The sequence below is a fragment of the Gigantopelta aegis genome, unplaced genomic scaffold (assembly GCF_016097555.1).
Source record: "Gigantopelta aegis isolate Gae_Host unplaced genomic scaffold, Gae_host_genome ctg7226_pilon_pilon, whole genome shotgun sequence".
NCBI classification, from domain to species: Eukaryota; Metazoa; Mollusca; class Gastropoda; order Neomphalida; family Peltospiridae; genus Gigantopelta; species Gigantopelta aegis.
In genome coordinates, this window is record NW_024535658.1 from 1 (window position 1) to 13904 (window position 13904).

Genomic DNA, 13904 nt, shown 5'->3' on the forward strand with positions numbered 1-13904 from the left:
GACCACAGCTAGAGGACACCCGAGTTCTCTGACTGTGATCAAAGTGTAGACCACAGCTAGAGGACACTCGACTTCTTTGACTGAGATCAAACTGTAGACCACAGCTACAGGACACTCGAGATATACGTCAGTTAGTTCGAGCGTCTTCTGACTGAGATGACAGTGTAGACCACAGCTACAGGACACTCGAGCTATACGTCAGTTAGATCGGGCGTCTTCTGACAGATGAAAGTGTAGACCACAGCTGTAGGACACTCGAGCTACACGTCAGTTAGATCGAGCGTCATCTGACTGTGATCAAAGTGTAGACCACAGCTAGAGGACACTCGAGCTACACGTCAGTTAGATCGAGCGTCCTCTGACTGTGATCAAAGTGTAGACCACAGCTACAGGACATTCGAGCTACACGTCAGTTAGATCGAGCGTCCTCTGACTGTGATCAAAGTGTAGACCACAGCTAGAGGACACTCGAACTACACGTCAGTTAGATCGAGCGTCCTCTGACTGTGATCAAAGTGTAGAGCGTCCTCTGACTGTGATCAAAGTGTACAGGATACGTCACTGACTGAGATCAAAGTGTAGACCACAGCTACAGGACACTCGAGCTATACGTCAGTTAGATCGAGTGTCCACTGACTGAGTGTAGACCACAGCTAGAGGACACTCGAGTTCTCTGACTGTGATCAAAGTGTAGACCACAGCTAGAGGACACTCGAGTTCTCTGACTGTGATCAAAGTGTAGACCACAGCTAGAGGACACTCGAGTTCTCTGACTGAGATCAAAGTGTAGACCACAGCTACAGGACACTCGAGCTATACGTCAGTTTACATACTTCTCCAGCACGATCAAAGTGTAGACCACAGCTGAGGAAAGGACACGTCCCTCTGACTGTGATCAAAGTGTACTCCACACAAGGCATTGCCCTACTAATAAAGAAACTGTGAAACAAAGTGTAGACCGTATGCTAAAGAGACATTTAATGTTTATAGTTCTCTGACTAGATTCTGTAACAGGTCATTATTCAAATCAATGTTATATTTATGATTGTGTAATATGTTGTCAGTCATCTATATAATTCAGTTTCATATTTATAATTATGTAACATGTTGTCAGTCATCTATAAAAAATCAATTTAATATTTATAATTATGTAACATGTTGTCAGTCATCTATAAAATTCAATTTCATATTTATAATTCTGTAACATGTTGTCAGTTATCTATCAAATTCAATTTAATATTTATAATTGTGTAACATGTCATTTGTGTATATAAGTCTCATGTGCACAATTTTCATAACATTTTTGAAGAAATGGAAGATAAGAAATCTCTAATTTATATACATTCACAAATACTGTCTCCAAATCACCTGACAGACACGATTACAAAGATAATTTGACGATGATATAAATATTTTTATTTAGGCAACAGTATCGAGGTGAAAAAGGGTAATCTGTCAACTAATAATCAATAAAATAAATCATTTGACTCGAACAAGTCAATCAACATGAAACACTGTTGTATAACGTATTGCTATTTTTACACGACCATCTGAGAGCAAAGTGTGTGAAATATACCTCACACGGTGATATCACATATATGTTACAGATCGATTGTGAAATATACCTCACACGGTGATATCATACATATGTTACAGATCGATTGTGAAATGTACCTCACACGGTGATATCACATATATGTTACAGATCGATTGTGAAATATACCTCACACGGTGATATAACATTTATGTTACAGATCGATTGTGAAATGTACCTCACACGGTGATATCACATATATGTTACAGATCGATTGGCTCATCTACAGTAATAACACACAGACAACAAATCAAAACCGTCCATTGAAATTAACATTAGAGAAACCGAGTTCTTCTGATCACACACACTAACCACAGGTACAAATGCTGCAAAAAACCCAGCTGGCTCCGTATTCAAAAACGTACTTAAGTCAATGTATGATACCGGAATACATACTTAAAGACATATATAAGTAACATACATTCATTTAAGTACGTTTATGAATATGGAGCCTGGAAAATATGTCTTTTTTCCAAACCCTCTATTTTTAAGATATGTTATAAACCCAATATTACACCCATGACCGCCACATACCATTTATCTTTAAACTTGCTGTTTGATAAGGTATCTAACTCGTTATTACTCGGTAGACATTTGAAACAAATCGTTTTCACTCGTGAGATACATTTAAAACATTTTCGTTTGAAGATAAATGATAAATCTAACATCCACTCATACAGAAGTAGTACTATGTATTTCTTAGTGTGTGTGTATATATATATATATATATATATATATAACAAATACAAACATAAACATACTCAGAGCCCTTTGTATTGCGTCATCAGAGGCGATATTCATGCTCGGGTTATTCCGTAAGAATACATTTAATTCCATGAAATAGACTTTGAGAAATAATAAATAACAATGGATTGTGCAGTATCTATAATTAAATATAGTTATGAAAAACATTAGACCCGATTCGTGTAAAATCAAATATTTGAGTTATCAAATATTTGCATATCTTATTGGAAATATCACATTTACCTTTTGTTACACGAGGTAACAATACAATTTGTCACATGATGTACAATCATTTCACGTGACAGGACATATTGTCACATAACGTTTTCGTCATTAGAATTTCATTTACAACATCACAACACCGGCATTATCACAGGTAAAATGAGATAAAAACAAAACACATTTAAATGTATGGAGTAAATCTGATATTAAATTATGAAATACAACTGATACTAAATCTATGAAGTAAAACCGATATTAAATATATGAAGTAAAACTAACATTCAATTTATGATATTAATAGTACCCAGTCCTCTAAAACATTGCACGATACTTCTTGTTGTAAGGTAAGCTTTCTTATTGGGAATATTTAGATCTGTACAGTCAGTATTTTATCGGCTGAGTTTTCTTATTGAAAATAGTTAGTTTGTACAGTCAATATTTGATCGGTTGAGGCTTTCTTATTTAGAATATTTAATTAGGGACAGTCAGTATTTTATTGGTTGAGGCTTTCTTATTGATAATATTTAGATCTGTACAGTCAGTATTTTATCGGTAGACGCTTTCTTATTGATAATATTTAAATCTGTACAGTCAGTATTTTATTGGTAGATGCTTTCTTATTGATAATATTCAGATCTGTACAGTCAGTATTTTATAGGTTGAGGCTCTCTTATTGATAATATTTAGATCTATACAGTCAGTATTTTATTGGTAGACACTTTCTTATTGATAATATTCAGATCTGTACAGTCAGTATTTTATTGGTAGACGCTTTCTTATTGATAATATTCAGATCTGTACAGTCAGTATTTTATTGGTTGAGGCTCTCTTATTGATAATATTCAGATCTGTACAGTCAGTATTTTATCGGTAGACGCTTTCTTATTGAGAATATTTTGATCTGTACAGTCAGTATTTTATTGGTTGTGGCTTTCTTATTGATAATATTCAGATCTGTACAGTCAGTATTTTATCGGTAGACGCTTTCTTATTGAGAATATTCAGATCTGTACAGTCAGTATTTTATCGGTAGATGCTTCCTTATTGAGAATATTCAGATCTGTACAGTCAGTATTTTATCGGTAGACGCTTCCTTATTGATAATATTCAGATCTGTACAGTCAGTATTTTATCGGTAGACGCTTTCTTATTGATAATATTTAGATCTGTACAGTCAGTATTTTATTGGTAGATGCTTTCTTATTGATAATATTCAGATCTGTACAGTCAGTATTTTATAGGTTGAGGCTCTCTTATTGATAATATTTAGATCTATACAGTCAGTATTTTATTGGTAGACACTTTCTTATTGATAATATTCAGATCTGTACAGTCAGTATTTTATTGGTAGACGCTTTCTTATTGATAATATTCAGATCTGTACAGTCAGTATTTTATTGGTTGAGGCTCTCTTATTGATAATATTGTGTAAAGATCTGTACAGTCAGTATTTTATCGGTACACGCTTTCTTATTATTGAGAATATTTTGATCTGTACAGTCAGTATTTTATTGGTTGTGGCTTTCTTATTGATAATATTCAGATCTGTACAGTCAGTATTTTATCGGTAGACGCTTTCTTATTGAGAATATTCAGATCTGTACAGTCAGTATTTTATCGGTAGACGCTTCCTTATTGATAATATTCAGATCTGTACAGTCAGTATTTTATCGGTAGACGCTTTCTTATTGATAATATTCAGATCTGTACAGTCAGTATTTTATCGGTAGACGCTTTCTTATTGAGAATATTCAGATCTGTACAATCACGCTTCCTTATTGAGAATATTCGATCTGTACAATCAGTATTTTATAGACGCTTTCTTATTGATAATATTCAGATCTGTAAAGTCAGTATTTTATTGGTTGAGGCTCTCTTATTGATAATATTCAGATCTGTACAGTCAGTATTTTATTGGTTGAGGCTTTCTTATTGATAATATTCAGATCTCTACAGTCAGTATTTTATCGGTAGATGCTTTCTTATTGAGAATATTCAGATCTGTACAGTCAGTATTTTATCGGTAGACGCTTTCTTATTGAGAATATTCAGATCTGTACAGTCAGTATTTTATTGGTAGACGCTTTCTTATTGATAATATTCAGATCTGTACAGTCAGTATTTTATTGGTAGACGCTTTCTTATTGATAATATTCAGATCTGTACTGTCAGTATTTTATCGGTAGACGCTTTCTTATTGAGAATATTCAGATCTGTACAGTCAGTATTTTATTGGTAGACGCTTTCTTATTGATATTATTTAGATCTGTACAGTCAGTATTTTATTGGTTGAGGCTCTCTTATTGATAATATTCAGATCTGTACAGTCAGTATTTTATTGGTAGACGCTTTCTTATTGATAATATTCAGATCTGTACAGTCAGTATTTTATTGGTTGAGGCTCTCTTATTGATAATATTCAGAACTGTACAGTCAGTATTTTATTGGTAGACGCTTTCTTATTGGAATATTTAGACTGTACAGTCAGTATTTTATTGGTTATTTCTTATTGATAATATTAGATCTGTACAGTCAGTATTTTATCGGTAGACGCTTTCTTATTGAGAATATTCAGCTTTATTTTATCGGTAGACGCTTTGATAATATTCAGATCTGTACAGTCAGTATTTTATTGGTATGCTTTCTTATTGATAATATTTAGATCTTGAGGCTCTCTTATTGATAATATTCAGATCTGTACAGTCAGTATTTTATTGGTAGACGCTTTCTTATTGATAATATTCAGATCTGTACAGTCAGTATTTTATTGGTTGAGGTTCTCTTATTGATAATATTCAGATCTGTACAGTCAGTATTTTATCGGAAGACGCTTTCTTATTGAGAATATTCAGATCTGTACAGTCAGTATTTTATTGGTAGACGCTTTCTTATTGATAATATTTAGATCTGTACAGTCAGTATTTTATCGGTTGAGGCTCTCTTATTGAGAATATTCAGATATGTACAGTCAGTATTTTATTGGTTGAGGCTCTCTTATTGATAATATTTAGATCTGTACAGTCAGTATTTTATTGGTTGAGGCTTTCTTATTGAGAATATTTAGATCTGTACAGTCAGTATTTTATCGGTAGACGCTTTCTTATTGATAATATTTAGATCTATACAGTCAGTATTTTATTGGTTGAGGCTTTCTTATTGAGAATATTCAGATCTGTACAGTCAGTATTTTACCACTTGTCCTGCTGGCTATAGAAGCTCAACACAGTGTCTTCACGTCAACACAGTGTCTTCACGTCAACACAGTGTCTTCCCCTCAACACAGTGTCTTCACGTCAACACAACGTCTTCCCCTTAACACAGTGTCTTCAAGTCAACGCAGTGTCTTCACTTTAACACAGTGTCTTCACGTGAACACTGTCTTCCCCTCAACACTGTGTCTTCACGTCAACACAGTGTCTTCACGTCAACACAGTGTCTTCAACACCGTGTCTTCACGTCAACACAGTGTCTTCCCCTTAACACAGTGTCTTCCCCTCAACACGGTGTCTTCCCCTCAACACAGTGTCTTCACGTCAACACAGTGTCTTCCCCTTAACACAGTGTCTTCACGTCAACACAGTGTCTTCCCCTGAACACAGTGTCTTCACATCAACGCAGTGTCTTCCCCTGAACACAGTGTCTTCACGTCAACGCAGTGTCTTCCCCTGAACACAGTGTCTTCACGTCAACGCAGAGTCTTCCCCTGAACACAGTGTGTTCACGTCAACGCAGTGCCTTCACCTCAACACAGTGTGTTCACGTCAACGCAGTGCCTTCACCTCAACACAGTGTCTCCACGTCAACAGAGTGTCTTCACGTCAACACAGTGGCTTCACGTCAACGCAGTGTCTTTGTCTCAACACAGTGTTTTCGTCTCAACACAGTGTCTTCACGTCAACGCAGTATCCTCCCCTCAACACAGTGTCTTCACGTCAACACAGTGTCTTCACCTCAACACAGTGTCTTCACGTCAACACAGTGTCTTCCCCCCAACACAGTGTCTTCACGTCAACACAGTGTCTTCACGTCAACACAGTGTCTTCCCCTCAACACAGTGTCTTCACGTCAACACAGTGTATTCACGTCAACACAGTGTGTTCACGTCAACACAGTCTTCCCCTCAACACAGTGTCTTCACCTCAACACAGTGTCTTCACGTGACTGTTTAACGATTGTGTATTTCTAAAAGCTACACGATTACGAAAAGTAATATCATCAGAATGTGTGACAATTCCAAACTCCTCGAATTATTATGAACATTCAGGAGATATTATTTAAAAATTGTAGGTAGGGAATCGAAACGAATGCGATGTGAAACTGATACTGTTTGAAGCTAGACATACTTTTAACGATAATTACCAAACAATGATATAAGAAAATACGGTACGCGAAATCAGACACACTGATTAGCAAACCACGCAGAGTTTGATTAGGTAAAATTACAGTAAATCAATTGACATGGGGACATGAACGCCATATAAAATTATTATGCCATGAACTACTATACAATATGCATTTACATTAAAAGTATAACTTTAAAAAAAACCCCACATCTGTGCTTGAAGTTCCACAATAAAATAATTAACTAGATAGCCATATTACAACGTAACACGATAACTCATTAATGTAAGCAAAAAAACAGTTTATGCCTTTTTTGTTACTGAAGGGCATTTAGAACACAGATACTAACAAGCAACAATGACTAAACTCTAGCATATAGGAGCGACTATTATCTCCTCCTAACAATTAAAAACAAATATGCCACTATTAATCAGCCACTGTCTAAAGCAACTAGCCGTCACCTAAATTAAACCCCAATGGCTAACATGCGAGGGGCAGTCGAGAAGTTCATACAGCTAAGTACTGAAAGTAACGATTGACCAAATTTGTTTAGTTTACTTTTTTATAATCATCCTTGACCTCAATTGTTTTGGCACAGTCATCCTTCAAGCCACTGATGCCACTTTCCGACTTTCAAACCAGGCACTGTGAAGGAAGGCATTCAAATTGTGCAACAGATAATAATCACTATCCTTACACATGGTAATTACAATAGCATGTTCACCTTCCTTGTTGAGAAAGCTGATGATGGCTCTTTGTTCCAATCTGGTCAAATTCACGGCTTCAGAATGGTAGGCTACCATTAAGTGATAATATGTCAATGTTTTATACAAATGAGAAAACTAGTGTTTATTTTATAAGACATTTGTATCAAAGAACAAGCTTTCAGAACACGTCAAACATATGATGGTGTACCAAATTTTGGTATCCAGTTCTACGAATGTCTTGACTGCCCTCGAACGTGCGTTAAGCCATAGTGATAAAATTAGAGATCTTCAGACATAATAGTTTCGAGTTTGAATCGAATGAAACTTGGACAGACATACACACTAGCTGTCTGTCCAGAACAGTGTATTAATTATTGCTCATTAATTGTCAGCGACTTCGTCAACTTGCTATGGGTTATTTGTGCAATCGTTTGCTTGTTTATTCTCCTGATTAGTATTATTAATTTAGTTTGTTTTAATTATTAGTTTTGTCTGTCATGTTATCAAGTCCCACCGCCATATTGCTTAAACCAAATAGCATGTACATCACAATACACAGCATACGTTAAGTCAGTCCTACAAGAGATAAAATATTTTGTTCAACAGCAGTGTATTTCTTTAGGTATGATGTTTACAGTCATTGATTTAGAAGCGCCAGCACCTCAAAAAAGAGTGACTATTCACCAAACATCATATAAAACGTTTTGTTTCCTTGAACTGTCAGATTTGACAGTGCTGTCGATGCACATTGACGTAACATTCCTTACCGCCAACAGTTTCTTTACAACAGAACTTTCACTGTAACATTAAACTTAATCCAGTGCTGAGATCGTTCATGAGTTATCGTTCATGGATGTCATGCTACATTCCAAAGCCCAGTCGGTCAGAATAGTGCAAGCGACTTTTGTAAACAACAGACGGATATGACTTTTAACACAACAAACGGATACAGTTTTCCAAACAACATACAAATGTACTTTTCTCACCAAAGTTGAATACAGAATATTCAAACGACAGATGTACTGTTTGGAACAACAGATACAGCTTTCCAAATATCGGCGGATTTGTTTAAATTGCACCTAGAGACAGCTTTCCAAAGAGCAGATGAAAATAGCTTTCTGAGCAGTAGAAATACATAACTTCCCAAAAGAACTGACTTTCAATTGTGTTTGTTGTCAGTTAGTACTCCGTTTACAGACATGTAACTCTTGCTGTTCGTCAGACCGTTATTGCATTTCTGTTTGGAGAATGATTTCATTACCACTCTCGTCTGTACTGTCAACAATGGCGCCCTCTTTGTACTTTCTTCTCGACTATGTAGAGACCGCCGTTCAGCCTAGTCCAGTTGTGTACTCTGTGGAAGCTTCTTCCTCAATGATCGCTTGACGCTGTCCAACCGTCAGACCTTGCTTTCATTGTCGTCGTCGGACCGCTTTCGGATCGAGCCTTTGAAGCTGCCCACGGCGTTCGAGTGCGCGTTGGGCACGGCGTTGGCCTGCTGCTGTTTGGGCGGCGGGTTCGGGGTGGGTTTGAGGCACTGGGCGAGGTTGACGATCTCGCCCTGGATATTGGACAGCGCCTGCACGACGTTACACAGCGCCTTCTGGTTCTCAGTCATCAGTTTGCGCACGAACTCCACGTCGTCCTGGATACGATTGTTCTCCTTGCTGCTCGCTTGTAGATGCTGCAGCCGTACGTCCAGCAGCTTCTGGGAGCGCTGGATCGCGTCCAGCTGGGGAATGGACAGCGTCGTCGCCATGGGAACGTTCGACAAGGACGTGCGGCGGGCGTTGGGGCGGGACACGGTCTTCCGTCTCGACACATAGTTACCAGCTCGCCCTGCAGAGAGAAATCAAGTCGTGTAACCATGGTGAGAAAAAACAACAACAGTTAAAAGGTTTTGTTTAACAACACCACTAGAGCAGACTGATTAATTAATTAATGGCTATTGGATGTCCAACATTTGGTAATTCTGACACAGTCGTCAGAGGATACCCGCTACATTTTTATCTTTTAAGGATCTTTTATATTATATATACATATTCCCACAGACAGGAAAGCACACACCACGGCCTTTGATCAATTGTGGGGCACTGGTTGGAACGAGAAAAACCCAATCACTTGAATGGATCCACCGAGGTGGTTTGATCCTGCGACGCATGCACCTAAAGCAATCACTCAACCGACTGAGCTAAATCCCACCCAATACAGTTACGAAAAGCAAAGCAATAGAAATCAAGAACCCCATAACAAAACAATAGAAATCAAGAACCCCATAACAAAGCAATAGAAATCAAGAACCCCATAACAAAGCAATAGAAATCAAGAACCCCATAACAAAACAATAGAAATCAAGAACCGCATAACAAGCAATAGAAATCAAGAACCCCATAACAAAGCAATAGAAATCAAGAACCCCATAACAAAGCAATAGAAATCAAGAACCCCATAACAAAAAAACAGAAATCAAGAACCCCATAACAAAGCAATAGAAATCAAGAACCCCATAACAAAAAAATAGAAATCAAAAACCCCATAACAAAACAAACAACATTTTTACTGGACATTAAAAAGCTAATAGGAATAATACGGACATGTATATATGTTGATGTAAACATAATTATCAATAAAACGTACATGTATGTATGTTGATGTAAACATAATTATCAATAAAATTGGGTTTTTGTCAAAATTGTGTAGAGATTACATAACCCACGTATATATTTTAAGCACAAAAAGTGTAAATGTAAATATGTAATATTATGTGAACAAAAAGTGTAAATGTAAATATGTAGTATTATGTGAACATAAAGTGTGTAGTTGTACAGAACTATGTATATCTGTTAATGCATATTTATAAATATATAACATGTAAAAGTGTAGGTTTATGTATGTTGAAGATACTGTACACATTAATTATTCCATCCGTGTATTGTCACATTAATGAAGGGAATAAAAAGAACAAACTGATAATTACACTGACAGTCAAGGCTCATTGTGCATAGTGAAATACTTAGCTATGTGGGAATGCGGCATTGGAGCCCTGTAGGTCACCTGTATTAATTGTTAGTAACAGATGTTTAAATTTGAAAACCTCAACAAGAAATTAAACTGTTAAAGAATATACATTTGGCAAGTTACTGATGGTCATTTCTACCACAATATCGTAATACATGTATAGCTTGAGACTGGACAGACAGCCAAGATAGCTGGGGTGTGTGATCGGGACAGCGTACTTGAACCTTAATTAGATATAAGTGACAAAAAATCAATTTAAAATGAAAAGAAAGACTCCGTTACAGAGAACGTGTATAATACAAATATTTTCGACAACGTAGTTCTCAGTATTCCATTACACAATATCGACAGAACATTCGCTCAGAAATCAAGAGGGGTTGGAAAATCCATAATTTTCAATTTTCTGTGAAAGCTAACTAAAAAATTCTCGTGCATGTCTATATTCGTTATGATGGATTCATAGATAAAAAGTTAAAGGTGCAAGGAAAATAAAGGCACAATAACACTTTGTTACATGCAAAATATGGGACTGGCTAGGGGCACTGGAAGGAAGAATTGTTTTATTTAACGATGCACTTGGTTTTTAAAGTTACAGTTATATGGCGTTCTATTTATTACCGTTAAGGGCAGTACAGATAATGAGAAAGGAAAACCGCTAGTGCCACTCCATGGACTACTCTTTGTACAGGTCCATAGGAATGTCATCTGGAGTGGGAAGGGCCACAATCTCCAAGGGGGGGGGGGGTTGTAGCCACTAGTGGCGGGGGTATAAGCCATAGTTTTACCTTTTATTTAGAGTATGACAAAACACTGTTCATTTTCATCTTCGAGTGTGAGGTTGGGGGGGGGGGGCGCACAAGCCTTCCGGTTCCTATTGGCTTGTTTTAGATTAGCAACAAGGATCGTTTTTATGCACCATTCCACATATTCTATAGTGACCTTTGTCACACCAGTCGTGGAGCACTGGGCGGAAAGGTAAGTAACCCAATGGCCCCACCGACAGGAAGCGATCCTAAATCGATAACACTGGTAAGATTAGAAATATTTTGAGAAGTCGTTTAGCTAAAAGTCAGATAAATACATAAAACATAAGGTGACTGGAACCTGGTTTTAGTTCGTCGTCTTCCGGAATTGGCGGTGTGGCATAAGGTATTCGGTTAGCGTCTGGCACGGGTGGCGGTGGCATATCCGGGACCATGTCCAGAACCTCCACTTCCTGGACACCAATACCTGCCAAGGAATCTTTAACTGAAAAACAAAAAGATGGTAAAATTAATATAAAAACAAATATAAAATAACCTCCAAAAACAACTAACAGCCACATCTCTATTGACCAACTATCAGATATGGAACAATTAAAACATAGACCGAACTCAGATGACTTGAAATTGAAAACAAGTGCTATCTAAGACAGGTGTGGCTAGAAAAATACGTTATTTCGTTGTCGCTCGTCTACCCTCTTTAGGAGAAATGTAGCTGCACGTCACCGATTACTAGCCTTGTGTTTATGACAATCATCTTCATCATAGACGTACCTAAATGCTAATAATACTGGCCCCGTGTTGTCAAACTAGATTAAAGGCTTCAGTGCAGTCTCCCCAATATAACAATCATCTTCATCACAGATGTACCTACATGCTAACAATACTGGCCCCGTGCTTGTCAAACTAGATTAAAGGCTTTAGTGCAGTCTCGCCAATATGATAATCATCGTCATCACAGACGCACCTACATGCTAACAATACTGGTCCCGTGCTTGTCAAACTAGATTAAAGGCTTTAGTGGAGTCTCGCCAATATGATAATCATCTTCATCACAGATGTACCTACATGCTAACAATACTGGTCCCGTGCTTGTCAAACTAGATTAAAGGCTTTAGTGCAGTCTCGCCAATATGATAATCATCTTCATCACACATGTACCTACATGCTAACAATACTGGCCCCGTGCTTGTCAAACTAGATTAAAGACTTTAGTGCAGTCTCGCCAATATGATAATCATCTTCATCACAGATGTACCTACATGCTAACAATACTGGTCCCGTGCTTGTCAAACTAGATTAAAGGCTTTGGTGGAGTCTCGCCAATATGATAATCATCTTCATCACAGATGTACCTACATGCTAACAATACTGGTCCCGTGCTTGTCAAACTATATTAAAGGCTTTAGTGCAGTCTCGCCAATTATCTTCATCACAGATATACCTGCATGCTAACAATACTGGTCCCGTGCTTGTCAAACTAGATTAAAGGCTTTAGTGCAGTCTCGCCAATTATTTTCATCACAGATGTACCTACATGTTAACAATACTGGTCCCGTGCTTGTCAAACTAGATTAAAGGCTTTAGCGCAGTCTCGCCAATATGATAATCATCTTCATCACAGATGTACCTACATGCTAACAATACTGGTCCCGTGCTTGTCAAACTATATTAAAGGCTTTAGTGCAGTCTCGCCAATTATCTTCATCACAGATATACCTGCATGCTAACAATACTGGTCCCGTGCTTGTCAAACTAGATTAAAGGCTTTAGTGCAGTCTCGCCAATTATTTTCATCACAGATGTACCTACATGTTAACAATACTGGTCCCGTGCTTGTCAAACTAGATTAAAGGCTTTAGCGCAGTCTCGCCAATATGATAATCATCTTCATCACAGATGTACCTACATGCTAACAATACTGGTCCCGTACTTGTCAAACTAGATTCAAGGCTTTAGTGCAGTCTCGCCAATTATCTTCATCACAGATGTACCTACATGCTAACAATACTGGTCCGGTGCTTCTCAAACTAGATTAAAGGCTTTAGTGCAGTCTCGCCAATATGATAATCATCGTCATCACAGATGTACCTACATGCTAACAATACTGGTCCCGTGCTTGTCAAACTAGATTAAAGGCTTTAGTGCAGTCTCGCCAATATGATAATCATCTTCATCACAGATGTACCTACGTGTAACAATACTGGTCCCGTGCTTGTCAGACTAGATTAAAGGCTTTAGTGCAGTCTCGCCAATATGATAATCATCTTCATCACAGATGTACCTACATGTAACACTACTGGTCCCGTGCTTGTCAAAATATATTTAAGACTTTAGTGGAGTCTCGCCAATATGATAATCATCTTCATCACAGATGTACCTACATGCTAACAATACTGGCCCCGTGCTTGTCAAACTAGATTAAAGGCTTTAGTGCAGTCTCGCCAATATGATAATCATCTTCATCACAGATGTACCTACATGCTAACAATACTGGTCCCGTGCTTGTCAAACTAG

At 37.4% G+C, this 13904-nt stretch overlaps 1 protein-coding gene across 1 annotated transcript; it reads right to left on the reverse strand.

Annotated features, from left to right (window-relative positions):
- Window positions 1-9007: 9007 nt before the first annotated feature.
- Window positions 9008-11874, reverse strand: LOC121366804 (the record flags this gene model as incomplete). Its single annotated transcript, XM_041491106.1, has 2 exons — window positions 9008-9447; window positions 11731-11874. Coding segments are annotated over 2 exons (584 nt in total), but the record flags the coding sequence as incomplete, so codon positions are not given.
- Between the last annotated feature and the right edge of the window lie 2030 nt (window positions 11875-13904).